This window comes from Plasmodium sp. gorilla clade G2, assembly GCF_900097015.1.
Source record: "Plasmodium sp. gorilla clade G2 genome assembly, chromosome: 3".
NCBI lineage: Eukaryota > Apicomplexa > Aconoidasida > Haemosporida > Plasmodiidae > Plasmodium > Plasmodium adleri (nom. inval.).
In genome coordinates, this window is record NC_041695.1 from 372,841 (window position 1) to 388,588 (window position 15,748).

General features: G+C 19.4%; 6 protein-coding genes across 6 annotated transcripts; 5 read left to right on the forward strand and 1 right to left on the reverse strand.

Annotated features, from left to right (window-relative positions):
* Positions 1–293: 293 nt before the first annotated feature.
* Positions 294–1,192, forward strand: PADL01_0309500 (trafficking protein particle complex subunit 4, putative; the record flags this gene model as incomplete). The annotated part of the gene is made up of 2 exons (XM_028683858.1): positions 294–344; positions 803–1,192. 2 exons carry the CDS (start codon positions 294–296, stop codon positions 1,190–1,192), a joined length of 441 nt encoding a protein of 146 aa, XP_028536512.1.
* A 407-nt stretch (positions 1,193–1,599) lies between these two features.
* PADL01_0309600 (conserved Plasmodium protein, unknown function) lies at positions 1,600–1,929 on the forward strand (the record flags this gene model as incomplete). Its single annotated transcript, XM_028683869.1, has 1 exon — positions 1,600–1,929. One exon carries the CDS (start codon positions 1,600–1,602, stop codon positions 1,927–1,929), a length of 330 nt encoding a protein of 109 aa, XP_028536513.1.
* Positions 1,930–3,036: 1,107 nt separating this feature from the next.
* PADL01_0309700 (conserved Plasmodium protein, unknown function) lies at positions 3,037–5,400 on the forward strand (the record flags this gene model as incomplete). Its single annotated transcript, XM_028683880.1, has 1 exon — positions 3,037–5,400. The coding sequence occupies one exon, from the start codon at positions 3,037–3,039 to the stop codon at positions 5,398–5,400; it is 2,364 nt and encodes a 787-aa protein (XP_028536514.1).
* Positions 5,401–6,238: 838 nt separating this feature from the next.
* PADL01_0309800 (conserved Plasmodium protein, unknown function) lies at positions 6,239–7,079 on the forward strand (the record flags this gene model as incomplete). The annotated part of the gene is made up of 2 exons (XM_028683892.1): positions 6,239–6,441; positions 6,713–7,079. 2 exons carry the CDS (start codon positions 6,239–6,241, stop codon positions 7,077–7,079), a joined length of 570 nt encoding a protein of 189 aa, XP_028536515.1.
* Positions 7,080–7,755: 676 nt separating this feature from the next.
* On the reverse strand, positions 7,756–9,948 carry PADL01_0309900 (pre-mRNA splicing factor, putative; the record flags this gene model as incomplete). The annotated part of the gene is made up of 4 exons (XM_028683903.1): positions 7,756–7,888; positions 8,035–9,223; positions 9,348–9,572; positions 9,699–9,948. 4 exons carry the CDS (start codon positions 9,946–9,948, stop codon positions 7,756–7,758), a joined length of 1,797 nt encoding a protein of 598 aa, XP_028536516.1.
* A 1,564-nt stretch (positions 9,949–11,512) lies between these two features.
* PADL01_0310000 (valine--tRNA ligase, putative) lies at positions 11,513–15,663 on the forward strand (the record flags this gene model as incomplete). The annotated part of the gene is made up of 2 exons (XM_028683914.1): positions 11,513–12,425; positions 12,599–15,663. 2 exons carry the CDS (start codon positions 11,513–11,515, stop codon positions 15,661–15,663), a joined length of 3,978 nt encoding a protein of 1,325 aa, XP_028536517.1.
* Between the last annotated feature and the right edge of the window lie 85 nt (positions 15,664–15,748).

Consider the following 15,748-nt stretch of genomic DNA (forward strand, 5'->3'; position numbering starts at 1 on the left):
TATTTTATAATATACATATATATATATTTTTTCATTTATTTATTTTTCTTCTTACCTAAAAAATTTATAATTAAAATTACAACAAAATTTATGGCTTAAGAATTAATATGAATATTTCATTTATGTGATTTTTTTTTTTTTCTTCTTTTATTGTGTACGTAAAATAAAAAAAAAAAAAAAAAAAAAAAAAAAAGGGAAGAAACGAATTTTGAAAAATAAAATAATTGTGTATAATTATGTTCTTATAATTATATACAATAAAAAATAAACTGGAATTAATTTAATAAAGTAAAATGTATTCTCTCTATGTCAACAACCAACATGGTACTTTAGTTTATCAAAAGGTATTATTATATATATATATAATTATATAATATATTTAAATAATTACATTTAATATATACACACATTTATTTTATTTTATTTATTTATTTTTTTTGTTTTATGGTTGTGTTTGTATGTAATCAAATGGTTCAAATATTTGTTTCTATATATGTAGAAAAAATAAAAGAAAAAAATTTGTACCTTGAAAGTTTAATATTTTATGACAAAAAAAAAAAAAAAAAATTATAAATATATATATATAAATATATATATATATATATATTGATTTATTTTATTTTTTATTTTTTGCATGAAGCTTTAGAGCGATCGTTCTCTAGTAAGGCTTTTGTTTATTGTTTAATTGTTCAATATATTTATTTTTTCTTTTTTTTTGTTTCATTATTTTTGAAAATATAATTTGTACCCTTATTTTTATTTTTTTAATAGAATCAAATATTTTATAAAAACTTCTTTTCAGCATTTCAGTGAAGAAATAAAATTAAATAGTAATGAAGAAATAAGACTTGCTTCTATGTTACATGGAATTTCAACCATTTCCGAAAAAATTAATGTGTATTCATCATTATCTGAGAAAAAAACGAATATATTTCAATCATTAGAAAAAAAAGGTATAGAAACTATTGAAGGAGATGGTTTTAAAATTCAATGTTACGATACATTAACAGGTATCAAAATATTTATAGTTCACAAAGATGACTTAAATATTGACATGAATACATATTTAAAAAGGGTATATGAATTGTATAGTGATATCATATTGAAGAATCCTTTCTATGATATTGATATGCCTATACGTTCAGCAGTTTTTAATGAACAAATTGAAAAACTGTTTTCCAACATAAGCTGAAAAATAAACAAAATATAGTTGTACATATATATATATATATTTCATACTTTTATGTTTATTTTTCAAGCCCATTTTGGAATTGAACAAATTTCATATACCACTAAGAAATTATTATATATACATTATATATATATATATATATATATATATATATAAATATATATATATATATATTTTTTTTTTTTAAAGTTATACATAAATACATAAATACATACATACATACACACACACACACATATATATATATATATATATATATATATTTATATATTTTTGTGTGATCTTTATTTTTGAGCAAAATAAATACATAAAATAATAATCCAAATATCCATCTAGCGAACGTTGAAGAAGAGAAATCTTATATATATATATATATTTATATATGTTAATTAAGGAGTAGAGATAAAATGAGCATGTTTCTTAATATACTTATTTTTATTGATGCAGCAAGTGTTGCCTTTTTGTTAATAACATTTCTTATGATCAATATAAATGAAGAAAGCTTAGAATTAAGTCAAGAACATAGAGAAAATGGAAAAAAAGCATTGGTTGTAGCCATAATATTGTATGTTATTTTCCTTGTTTTATTATTTATTTACAAAGCTTATAAAAACAAACGTAAATTATATACCAACTTTTTTATGAAAAAGAGAAACGCACCCAAATATGTGCAACTAGCAAGTACTTATTTATCTGCAAGTGACGAATATGAACAATATGAATTAAATAAAATTTAACATATATAATATATATATATATATAGTGATGTTTTTATTTATTTTTTGTTATATATAAATAAATGTATGTATATATATATATATATATAATATATATATATGCGTATAATTTTTTATATATGTATAAATTTATGAACAGTTCATGCTATTATACCTTTTTTTTATGAACTGTTCATAATAATTTATCATATGTATGCATACACACAAAAAATATGATATATATATGTATTATATATTTGTGTGTATATATATTTATATATATATAATTTTTTTTTTTTTTTTTTTTTTTGATTTATTATTATTTAAATTTAGCTAGCTACCTCATATATATTATATATATATATATATATATATATATATATAATATTTTTATAATTTATTATTTTTTCTTTTTTTAAATATAAATATTTCACCTTAAAATTTTTATATGTGTATTTTTTTTTATTATTATTTTTTTTTTTAATATATTATAAAATATGTAAATATGAATAATTTTTATTATATTATATTATTATAAAAAAAAAAAAAAATTTTTAAGTAACACTTTAATAAATGTGTTATTCATATAATTTTAAAGATAACATATGTTTTGAAATAAAATATATTGTTGAGCATAAAGTGTATGTTTTTAAAAAGGAATATTAAAAAAAAAAAATATTATATATATTATATATATATATATATAAAGGATAATTTAAATATATTTTATATATGTAATATTATATTTCTTTTGACTGTACTCGCATAAAAGAAAATTAAAATATTAATATATTTTGACTTAATTGATAATTTAGAGAAAAAAAAAAAAAAAAAATTAAATAATAAATAAATAAATAAATACATATATAATATATAATATATAATATATGTATTATATTTACATGTGTTAAAATATTATTTTTTTTTTATTTATATAATTTGATAAATTACCCTTAGATTATATTATATATTTAAATATAAATAATTCTTTGTTTTTTTATTAGTCACCATGAACAATATTTTGTGATATTGTTAAAATAATATTAAACATATGTTTATATAGTTGTATATATTTAATATTTATTTATTTATAAATTTGAAAAAAAAAAAAAAAAAAACTGTTAAACAATGAAACTACTCAAGCTAGATTATTATAATGGAGAAATATATGAAAAGTATAAAATAAATAACATATTATCTCTTCTTGTGGATAATAATAAATTTCAAAATGAAAGTGTAGATTTTCATGAGATAAGCAATAAAAAGAATAATTATAGTATAATGGCTATTTTAGGAAGTCAAATAAAAAATTTAAATGATGATATATATAAAGATATTGATACAAATGATATAATATTAGCTTTGTCTAAATTAAAAAAAACAGACGAAGAAATTTTAATAAATGAAAGTCAAAATAAAAATTACATTTTAGAATTAGCTGAACAAATTTATTATGAATATTTTCAAAGAGGATTAATAAAAAATGATCATAATTTTCATTTAAATAATAATAAGAAGAACTTTATTCAAATAAATCTTGAACTAATGAATGAAATTAATAGAGAAATAAAAAATTATGAACATAAAATTCATAATTTACTTTCATATTCAGAGAATGCACAAACAAAAAATGATGCACCTAACAATGACTTGTTAATGTATTATAATGAAGATGTGGATAATAATACTGATTCGCATTTGAATGATAATAATTTTAATTATAATGTGAAGCACATAAAATATAATGATCAAAATAGAATTTTCTTAAACGATCATACACATAATAATAATAATAATAATAATAATATTCACAATAATATTCACAATAATGATATTTTTGATAGACCAAATGAAAATAATTTTCTTATTGAAGAAAATGCCTTGAAAGGAGCACATGAAGATATTCCTATGAATAATGATTATGTAAATTATAGTCATATAAAAAGAGACAACATTCATAACAATAATTATAACAATTATAAAAATAATATATTCTCTGATCATAATGAACTTTTTCATTACAACAAAGAAGGTACCAATAGTACCAACTGCAATAGTGTTGAAAATCTAAACTATGATATTAATATCTACAAAAATAATAATAAAAAAAATATACATATTAATAATAATGTTAATAGTAATGAAAATTTACCTAGGGTTAGTAACCCTAATGGTAATATGCGTAACGATGGAAGGAGTAGTTATCGAAATTTATCTCAGTTGAATGAAGAAGATAAGAATATATTATATAATGATCCGATTAAGATGGATTATTTATTAAATAGAAAAATGGAGTATGAAAAGATGGATGAAGATCAAAATGAAAGTAATAATAAGAGTACGCTTGTGATGAATACTCATAGAATGATGAATAAGTTTGATAATATGAACAAAATGGAAAATATGAATTATATGAATAAAATAAATTCGGTTGTTGTTGACACATATGAAGAGAACATGAATTATAAATATGACAAGAATAAATCATATGTGTTTAATGAAGAAGAAACGTATGAAAATATGAGTAATAAAAATATGAACAATGTTATGAAAAATCCTGGTGTAGAAGAGAATTTTAAATATCATATGGACGACATTGATAATGCAAATAATATAATAAATACGGTAAATTCAGGAGATGTTCAAGACAATATTATGTATAAGAATAATAATTCTAGCAATAACTTAAACAGTGTTCTAGAAAATATAGATAAGGCTGAACAACAAATAGTCAAGAACCATTTAAAAAATTCTTTGGCACATAATGAATATGTAGCTAAAAGAATGAGTTCTTTATTATTAAATCCACAAAACATAATTGACAAGGAGCCATATAATAATAATAATATAAGAAAGTCATATGAAAAAAATGGAGTAATGAATAGAGATGAACAAAAATATTTTAATGATGATATATCATTAAACAAATATAGTTCTACGTATGGACAGAAAAAAAACTTTACTACAGATACTAATAATAGTAGTAGTTTTATATTAAGTTCAATTCACAAGCCTAATATGGTGGATGAATCATCATATAGTATAATGAATAATTATGAAAATAAAAAGTTTCCTGTTCAATCAAGAAATATGAATACAAGAGAAAATTATTTACATAACCAGAATTCAAATCATCATTCGACAGAACGAAACCACAACATAAATAATAATATGATTAATCATAATAATCATATTAGTAATACGACACCATTAAACTTTGATAACATGAGTAATTATTCGAGAAATGTCGTAAAATCAGTTGAATCTAATATGAATATATACACAAGTAAATATTCGAGGGCACTAGACATAAATGATTTAAATAGTAACAATACCAGTAGGAATTATGTAAATAGTTCAAATAGTTTAAAGAGCGATCTCACTATGATGAGAGATAACTATGCAAAAATGTTAGAAAGATCTAAATCATTGACATCTCATTTGCATATGCCCCCAATTATGCATAATAAATACTTGAAAGCAAATATGTAAGGATATACATATATGTATATGTATATATGTATATATTTTATGTGGAGGATTAATTTTTTGGCGAATTTTTTTTTTTTTTTTTTTTTTATTTATTGTTCATCCTTACCCATGGGACACACATATATACTATGATATATTTATATATATATATATTTATTTATTCATTCATTTATTTTTTTTTTTTTTTTTATTTATTTTTTTGGTAAATTAATTGATTAAAAATATAATTTGGATTATAATTTATTCAAGAAATTTTATATATTCCATAAGGATATGTACTTATGTGATTTATAAATAAAGTGTTTATAAACATCATTCCTTAAATATGGACATGATACAAAATTGTTAATGTTTATAATATGGTTGTCTATTTTGTAAACATTTGTAACTTTTCTACTATGTTATTATTTTATTTTTTTATGTGATATATTGCACGATAAATTTATGTCTATTATAGAAAATATATTTTTTTTTTTTGTCACATTTGAAATATGTAATTCTTTTATATTTCTATTGAATTAACTAATATAAAATTGTTTATAGATAACTAGCCAAATTATTACAGAAAAAAAAAAAAAAAAAAAAAAAAAAAAATAGCTTTACTTGTTTGAAAAAATTATGAACGTTCATAATATTTTTCCCACTTTGGTAATATGTTCAGAATATTTCATGTAACATTTTAATATATTAAATAAATATATATATTATAATAATAATATACTTATAATTATATACATATATATATATTTTTTTTTTTTTTCATAAATAATATTATATGTAAATATATCTTATATATTTACATATAAAAGATTTGAATATATATTTCATAAAAATAAGTATGATGATGAACCCTAACTTGGGAAAACCAGATGAAGATTTGGCTGTCTATGATTATACAGACATTTCAATGAATGTGTGTCTTATGAAATATGAATATATATTTGATCCTTGGACAAATGATTCAAGGTATTTATATTCTAATGAAAATATGCAAAATGAAATAGAAGCCTTAAATGAGTTAATGAAATCTAAAGTATCCCTGTAATGAAAAAAATATAAATATATATATATGAATGTATATTACATATGTGTATATAGAATTTTAAACCACAATAATCATATTTATATTTTTCTATACTTCATTGAGAAGCACACATAAACAAAATATTGGTTTCTTTATTTAAAAAAATTTTCCTTATTTATTTATATATTTATTTATATATTTATTTATATATTTATTTATATATTTATTTATATATTTATTTATATATTTATTTTGTTTATTAATATTTTTTTTTTTTTTTTTTTTTAGAGTTTGCTTATTTTTTAACCCAGCTTTTTCTTATTTATTTATGACTATTGGTTTTGCAGGAATATTTGTTTTTTATAAAATGAAGAATGACCTTTCAATAGCATTTATATTTGCATGTATTTTTTTAGTTGCATTCTCTCATTATATTATGTGTATTATATGTAGTTATATAATAACCAAGGGTGTTATAAATTCAGTTGAAACAAGAATAAAATCATTAAATATAAAATATAAAAAAGAAAAAATATATTTTAAATTAATAAACCTTAGTAGTTTCGGTTTAAAATATTTGAAACTTTTTACTTTATCAACAGGACAAGCATATTTTACATTAAGGGTTGTATATAAATATTGCAAAATTATATGAACATTTTTTTATTTTTAAATAATCTTTCTTATGATCAAAAATAATATACTTCCACGTTATATTATAATTATATATACATATATATATATATATGTATATATATTCATATTTTTTGTTTTTGTTTTTGTTTTTGTTTTTGTTTTTGTTTTTGTATCTTATTAGATATTCTTTTTATCTTTATATCTTTATGTTTCTTCTTTTTTTAAAAATTATAATCATCATGCTATTATAACTATTATAACAAAATTAAATCGTATAAAATTGAAAAGTTAATTTACAAAAATTAATTCAAGTTTAATGAAAAGAAAAAAAAAAAAAAAAAAAAAAAATTTTAAATAAAATAGACAAATAAATTCTAAAATTGTGTTTATGTATGTTTTTATTTTAATTTGCATATTTAATATATAATGAATATTTTCATTACAAAAAAAAAAAAAAATAATAATAATTCAAAAAAGATGTTCTCATATAAAATATATATATTATATATATATCTTTCTTATTGAATAAGACAAAACTATTAAATAATAATTTTCCTTTTCGAAATGAAAATGGTTTCCCGCATTTTATAATATACATTCAATGCAAGTAATTAATTAGGTTAATTTTTATAATTCTATATATATATATATATATATATATATATATATTTCACAATATATATAATTTTTTTTTTTTACTTTTCTCCAGAGTCACTACTTTCTGACGATGACCATGCTCTCATTTTTTTTTTTGAAGTTCTGTAACTTTTTTTTCGCATTATATTATCTATTTCTTTTCTTTTGATATCTCTAGACATTCTTATAGAACTGATAATATAGAAAGATAAAGGAATAATCATAAGAAAAAAAAAAAAAAAAAAAAAAAAAAATTGGACAAACGCATTTTAAGCGGGTAAGAGTTGAAGTAAAAATAAATAAATATATATATATATATATAAAGATGGATCTATTACCTGTTTCTTTTATTTCTATCAGAATTTATGATTTCTTTTCTTTTATCTCGCTTAATTTTTTCTGAAGATTCAGATTTATTATTTGACGAATCACTTAGATTATTTGATCTACTACTTGGTCTGCTATTTGATCTTCTAATTGATCTACTACTTGATCTACTACTTGATCTATCATTTGATCTACTACTTGATCTATCATTTGATCTACTACTTGGTCTTCTACTTGATCTACTACTTGATCTACTACTTGGTCTTCTATTTGATCTACTACTTGATCTACTACTTGATCTATCATTTGATCTATCACTTGATTTATTAATTGACGTATTACTACTATCACTAACAGATTTGGATGATGTATAACGTTTCATGTGTTTTTTATTTTTTCTCATTTTATTATTATTATCATCACTATCATCATCACTATTTCTTGAACTGTCAGATTTGTTTTCATCATAATGTGGTCTCTTATGATTGTGTCTATTTCTATATCTTTCTTTATCTCTATGTTTATGTCTTTCTTCTTTATCTCTATGTTTATGTCTTTCTTCTTTATCTCTATGTTTATGTCTTCCTTCTTTATCTCTATGTTTATGTCTTCCTTCTTTATCTCCATGTTTATTTTTTCCTTCTTTGTCTCTATTTATATGTCCTCTTTCTTTATGCCTCTCCAAATTTATGTCTCTTTTTCTTATGCTTTTCCTCTCTTTATCATACCTACTAGCATAAGTATGATTACTTACTTCAGATGATGAGTCACCATGTCTTTTATTTATTTTTTTTTTTTTTACTCTTCTTCGATGTTGATATGATATATCACTACTCGATAAAGAACGACCATTACGATATTTACCATCACTTGAGCTATATGAATTATTATGTTTATATCCAATATGATTAGAACGTCTTCTATTATATGTGTCTGTTCTGTGTTTATTATTATTAAAACGTCTGTTATTTTTCTCATCATATCTTTTACTCGATAAGGATCTTTCGATAGAATGTTTTCTTTTATTAAATGATTTCTTTTTATAATCATTACTTCTTTGTGATGAAGATCTTTTATGTTTTCTTTCATCACGTTTTATATTTGTATATTCTTTTTCTTTTGTAAGATTTATATTATTAATATCGTGTTCCTTGTGATGCCTCACATGTTCTTTGTCCTTATTACTGATATCTTTATTTTCTATAATAAAATAAAAAATATATAAATAAATATATAAATATAAATATATAAATATATAAATATATATATATATATATATATAATTTATTTAATATATGTACATATTAAATATATTTTCCCTTACCATTATTCAAATTTTTTTTTATATTTTCATTTTCATTTTTCACTTGTTTTATTTCATTTGTTTTATTTTCATTTATCGTATTAGCAATATGTCCTTCATTTTTTTCTTCATTTATTAACAGTTCTAATAATTCCTCGATAAATAAATCACTTTTCTTATTACCTATGAAACCAGTTAAATTTATTTTTAGTTTTTTTGCATTCAGATATTTATCTTCTTCACCATCTGCTCAAAAAAAAAAAAAAAATAAATAAAATAAATAAACAAATAAATAATTAATTAAACAAATGAAAAAATTAGCATTGTATAAAATATATCTTATATATATATATATATATAAGACGGACTAACCTTTTTTGTCTTTACTTTGCTTCAACTGTGATATACAATACTCATATAATATGTCATCCTCAAAACCTAAAATTTCAATTAACCTTTTATTGATCCATTCTTCTATTAATGGAAAATTAATTTTATTTACATCTATTTTCTTATTATATATTTCTGGCCATACTATTTTTTCCATTAATTTTTTTTCCTTATCACCAAAATAAGGTGTTTGTTCTGTGGTCGTGCCTTTATAAAAACCTCCTCCCCTCATAATATTTTTAAATTTTTTATTTTTGAATTTAACTTATTCTTTGATATAAATATAAATAAATATATAAATATATATATATATATTATATGTTCATTTGTTTATCTATTCATTTATTGTTATATATATCTTTCCTTTTATTTTCTTCTTATAATTTCATTAAAAAACTATACAAACACTCTTATTATGATTCATTTGAATACAAAAAAAACGAAATATCTTTTTCATTTAATGTTTTTCTCTTTTCTTTTTTTTCTTCCTACATATATAATATATATATATATATATATATATATATATATAATATGTAATTCCCTTAAGAAACAGTATAAAAAACTTTCTTCTATTTTTATCGCTCAAATGTATGAATATATATATATATATATTTATTTATTTATATGTTTTTTTCTATAAAATATTATTACATATGTATATTTTTTATTTTATTATTACTATTTTTTTTTTTCCCACTTAAATATACAAAGACATTATATGATGTAAATAAGATATCCCCAATTCTGATTTATATAAAAAAAAAAAAAAAAAAAAAATTATATATTTTAATAGATTATTATATATATATATAATATATATAATATTTATTTTTTATGTACATAATTTTTTTTTTTAATGAAAAAAAATATATAAGAATGAAAAAGTTAATATCTACATTATTATTAATATTATATTAATACATATATAAAATATATCTATAATATATATATACATATATATATATATAATATATTTCATATTTAAAGAAATGAAATAATTTATTTCGCAATAATCTCTTTCCATAATAAGAACACTAACAATGTTGTACCGGTAATTATATATTTTATTTATTTAAAAAGGACATTATATAAGATTTTATTTATACTATCTTTTTTTTTCAATGTTCCAAAATTTATAAAATAATATAAGATATAGTTTATAATTCCCCTGCTATTCATTAGAGGTAATAAAAGTTTAAACATGACAAAAAATAAATTATATAAAATAAAACATATATATGTATGTATATATATATATATATATATATATATATATATAGTGAAAGGTGTTTTATTTCTTTATATTCATAAATGCAAATACAGTGTACATATTTTCCAATATTGTATTATTTTATTATTTTATTATTCATTTTTAAACATCCTGTGCTTTTCTCTTATTATTTCGACAGGCAAAAGAAGAAAAGTATGGTGGCATGTCACATTTATTTATTATTTTATATTTTTTGTTTTAACGTGAACATATAAAAAGAGTCACCACGATCTATTTTTACACAAATTATTATTTCACATCATAAAAAATAAAATGTTTTTCTGTATGTATAGCAAAATATGAAGTACCATGTTGGCATATTCATTTTCTTTTCAAGTATGCTAAGGGATAAAAAAAAAAAAAAAAAAAAACACTCCATAAATATATAAACATATAAAAATATAAACATATATATATATATATATATATATATTTATATATATATGGTCTTGAAATAAGGGGGGGATGTAGCTAGCTAATTAAGGTGAGTTTAATTTTTTTTTTTTTTTTTTTTCATAAAATTATGACAATTCTCCTGACCTTGTTCATAATTTATGTTTGCTTAATTGGTCATTTAACAAAAGTATATATAAAAGAAAATATATCAAACCGGAAAAAAATTCCACTTAACTTTATTAGGAGAAAGCATAATAACACCAAGAAAAACAGAAAATTTTCATTTAATATAAATAAAAATATTAATCATTTTAAAAGAAGTGTTAAGAGGGAACCTTTTTTTATTCATAAAAATGTAAGAAGGTATGTGTTCAAAAGAGGCTGTTTTATTTTTAACAATTGGAATAGTAGTAAAGTAATAAAAGATATTTATAAATTTATTGATTCATGTACATTCTTTTTGAGAAAATTTAAATCGCATCCATCCATAATAAATGTAGAAAATAAAAAATATGAGAAATTAAAAGAAAGGAAGAAAGAAAAAAATGAGTTATGTCCTAACATATTCATAACATACCCATCAAATAATGCCCATAGAAATATATCTAATAAATTAGAACATTTTATATGTAAGCAGAAGGATATTCCTAAGGAAGAAAATATATTAACATACGATTTTTTTAAAAGAGATGAAGAACTTTTAAATGATCAAAATAGAAATGATTTTATAAAAAAGTATTATAATCCAAGTTATCATTTTGATGAACATCCATTTGAACACATATATAATATAAAGGACATGGAACATATTTATAACAAATCTATAATAAATTATATATATGATTTAAAAAGAAAAGAAGAAATAGAATACATACGAAATTTTAATAAATCAAATTATTTAAATTCCTATCTTCTAATTTATCCTCCTCCTAATTTGTCAGGAAATTTACATGCAGGTCATTTTTTTAATTTTATCCATCAACATATATTTTTCCTCTATAATAAATATATAATAGGAAAATATGCCATTCCTTTTTTAGGTAATAAAAAAAAATATATATATATATAAAAATAAAGTATAAAGTGCATTATATTGTAATATATATATATATATATATATATATATATATATATATTTATCTATTTATTTATATATATTATCGTTGTGTAAAATATCTTGTGTCATGTAATATTTTTTTATTATTTGTCTCAGGATTTGACCATGGAGGTCTGAGCGCACACGAAATGTTTTCCAAACACATGAGAGAGGAAGAAATGGATAGAGAAAAATATATAAGTGAAATAAAAAAGTGGCAAGAAAATTTAAAAGAAAATATGCTAAAAGATTTACAAAATATGAATATCACATTTAATGATAAAATGTTATTTAACACTATGGATAAAAGTATGGTTGATTTAATAAATAAAGCTTTTTATATTCTTTATAAAAATAATATGATTATAAATAGACTTTATCCTGTATATTATTGTAAAGAATTAAATACAGTCATCCCTAAAATGGATATACAATTTAAAAATGCAGAGAATAAAGATATTTATAATTTGAAATGTTATTTAGTAAAAAATAAAAATAAAATAGACAATATATATGATGATAAAAAATATGTTCCTACAAAAAACGAAAATGATAATCATATGAATAATCATGATATTACATATTGTTGTAACAAACACAAAAAAAAAAATGTAACAAACAAAACTGATACATGTAAAAAAATAAATACATCTGAAGAAAATAATATGTACTCGAATTGTAAATGTACTGATTTTACATTTACAAATAATGATGATAAATATGACGACAAAAAAAAAGAAATTAAAAATATGATTGAAGAATATGATTGTGATGAAATAAAATTTTTTGAAAAAAAAAAATTCCCATATTACTATTTGAACGAAGAAGAATTAAAAAAAAAGACCTTAATTAATGAATCGAAATATATACATATAAATATGGATAATATAGAAGACATAAATAATCTTGTAGCTATCTTATATTATTCATCAAATAAAAAAAAGTATGAAAATATGTATGCTTTGTTACCATATTCGAATATAATAATACCTTTAATTTTTCATAAAAAAAAAAATTTTCCAACATTGATAAGTGGGAATAAAAAGGGTGAAAATAGAAAAGATAGTAAAAAAGAGGATGATAGCAAAGAACAAGATAATAATGATGATGATATATTCCTTCCTATCTATTCCTTAGAAAAAAAACATGACTATTCCTTTAATATAAATAAAGAAAAAGAGACACGTCAATTATTTTTTAACGTTGCTCATGAAAAAAAAGAGCATGTGACATATAATATAAATAATGATGAAAAGGAAAAAGAAAACCATCTGATAAATATAATAAATTGTCGAAAAAAGGATAAAGACTTAATATTTGCATATTATAAAAATTATAAATGCAACTTAATTTTATCAGAACATTTATGTATTAAATATGAGGAATTATGTAATATATATTATAACAGTATTGTTAATAAAAATTTTAATATATTACCTTCTAATAGGAAAAATTATTTTTTAGAAAATTATGAAACCCATCCAAAGGATTGGATATTAAATCGTCAAATATGGTATGGGCATTCGATACCTTTATTTAAATATGAAAATTTTATAACAAAAAAGGAAGGATATGAAGATACAGAAGAAAAAAAAACAAAAAATAATAATAACAACATTGTTGTAGATGATCATTTTAACTGCTTTGTTTATGGAAGAAATGTTGATGAAGCATATGAAAATTTAATAAAATCAAATTTATTTAAAAAAGAAAGTATTAAAAAAGAATATTTAAAAAATGATGATATTTTAGATAGTTGGTTTTCTTCATGTTTATATTTCTTACATTGTTTAAATTCAAATAATATTGATATATATGATTTATTAAAAAAAAAAAAAAGTTTGGTAGATTTTACCTGCACAGGTCAGGATATTTTATATCCTTGGATATTAAGGAGTTTTATTTTATTAAATTACTTTATAAAAAATGATTATTTGAGTGAATTATTTGGAACGAAGAATAATTATGAGAATGTGAATATTTTGAAAGGATTAAAGAAAGAAAAGGATGAAGAATATTTGTCAAGTAGTATATTATCTAAGAATATAAAATTCCATGGTATATTAAAAGATGACGTTGGAAAGAAAATAAGTAAGAGTGATGAAAATAGTACTTATTATAAGAAATATTTAGAAGATATAAATATGGATACATTGCGTTTATCGTTTGCATTTCTACAAAAGAATGTAGAGGATATAGTATGGTCAAAGAATAATATTTATAAAAGTGAGAAGTTTATAAAAAAATTTTGGAACGTGGGTCAATTTATAAAACAGAATTGTGATTATGAGTCCTACATAAGGATGAGTAATGTAATTATTTCTGACAATAATAATATAAATGTTAATAATAAAGATATTAACAATATTGATATTAACAATATTGATATTAACAATATTGATATTAATAATATTGATATTAATAATATTGATGATGATAATAAGATTCTTCAGTTTTTAAAAACAAAGACACAAAATATTTCTAATGTTGGTATTTTTGAAGCATATTATTACACAATACATTTAATATTACGATATATGAAATCATATAACCTGAACAAAAGTATTAATCTAATTAATGATTTTATTATGAATTATTTTTCCAAGTTTTTTTTGAATTATTATTCTTCTGGTAAAAGTCATATTTCTAATTTTTTAATTTATTATATTTTTAAAGGATTGATAAAATTTTTGTATCCATTCATTCCACATATATGTGAAATATTATATATACAGATTTTTTTTAAAGAAAAGGAAAAAAAACAAATAATAAACACCTCTTCTCCTCCTATGCTTTTATATGACAATTATAAATTTTTTACTAGCCAAAAATTTTCATTAGAACCAAAAATTCAAAATGTTGTATCAGATCATTTTTTGACCTTTATCGAAATATATAATTTTTTAAGAAAATATAAAAAAGAGAATAAAGAACACATTTCTAATAACAATACATTGAATATTTATATTAAACAAAAAAAAGAAGCTGACATTCCTTTAGCATATTTTAAAAATGAAGAGCATATGTTGAAAAGAGCTTTCCATATGAATATTATTTTTAATTCATGTGAAGATAATCAATTAGTATATTCTCTTTTAAATGAAAAGGAAAGCATGCAAGGATTAAACACAAGAAAAGTGATATATGATTGTGATAGGTTTCTTGTAGAATCTCAAGTGTAATAAGAACACTTGTGTGGTTATAAATAGATAAATATATATATATATATATAATTATGTATTTATATTTTTTTTTTTTTTTTTTTTT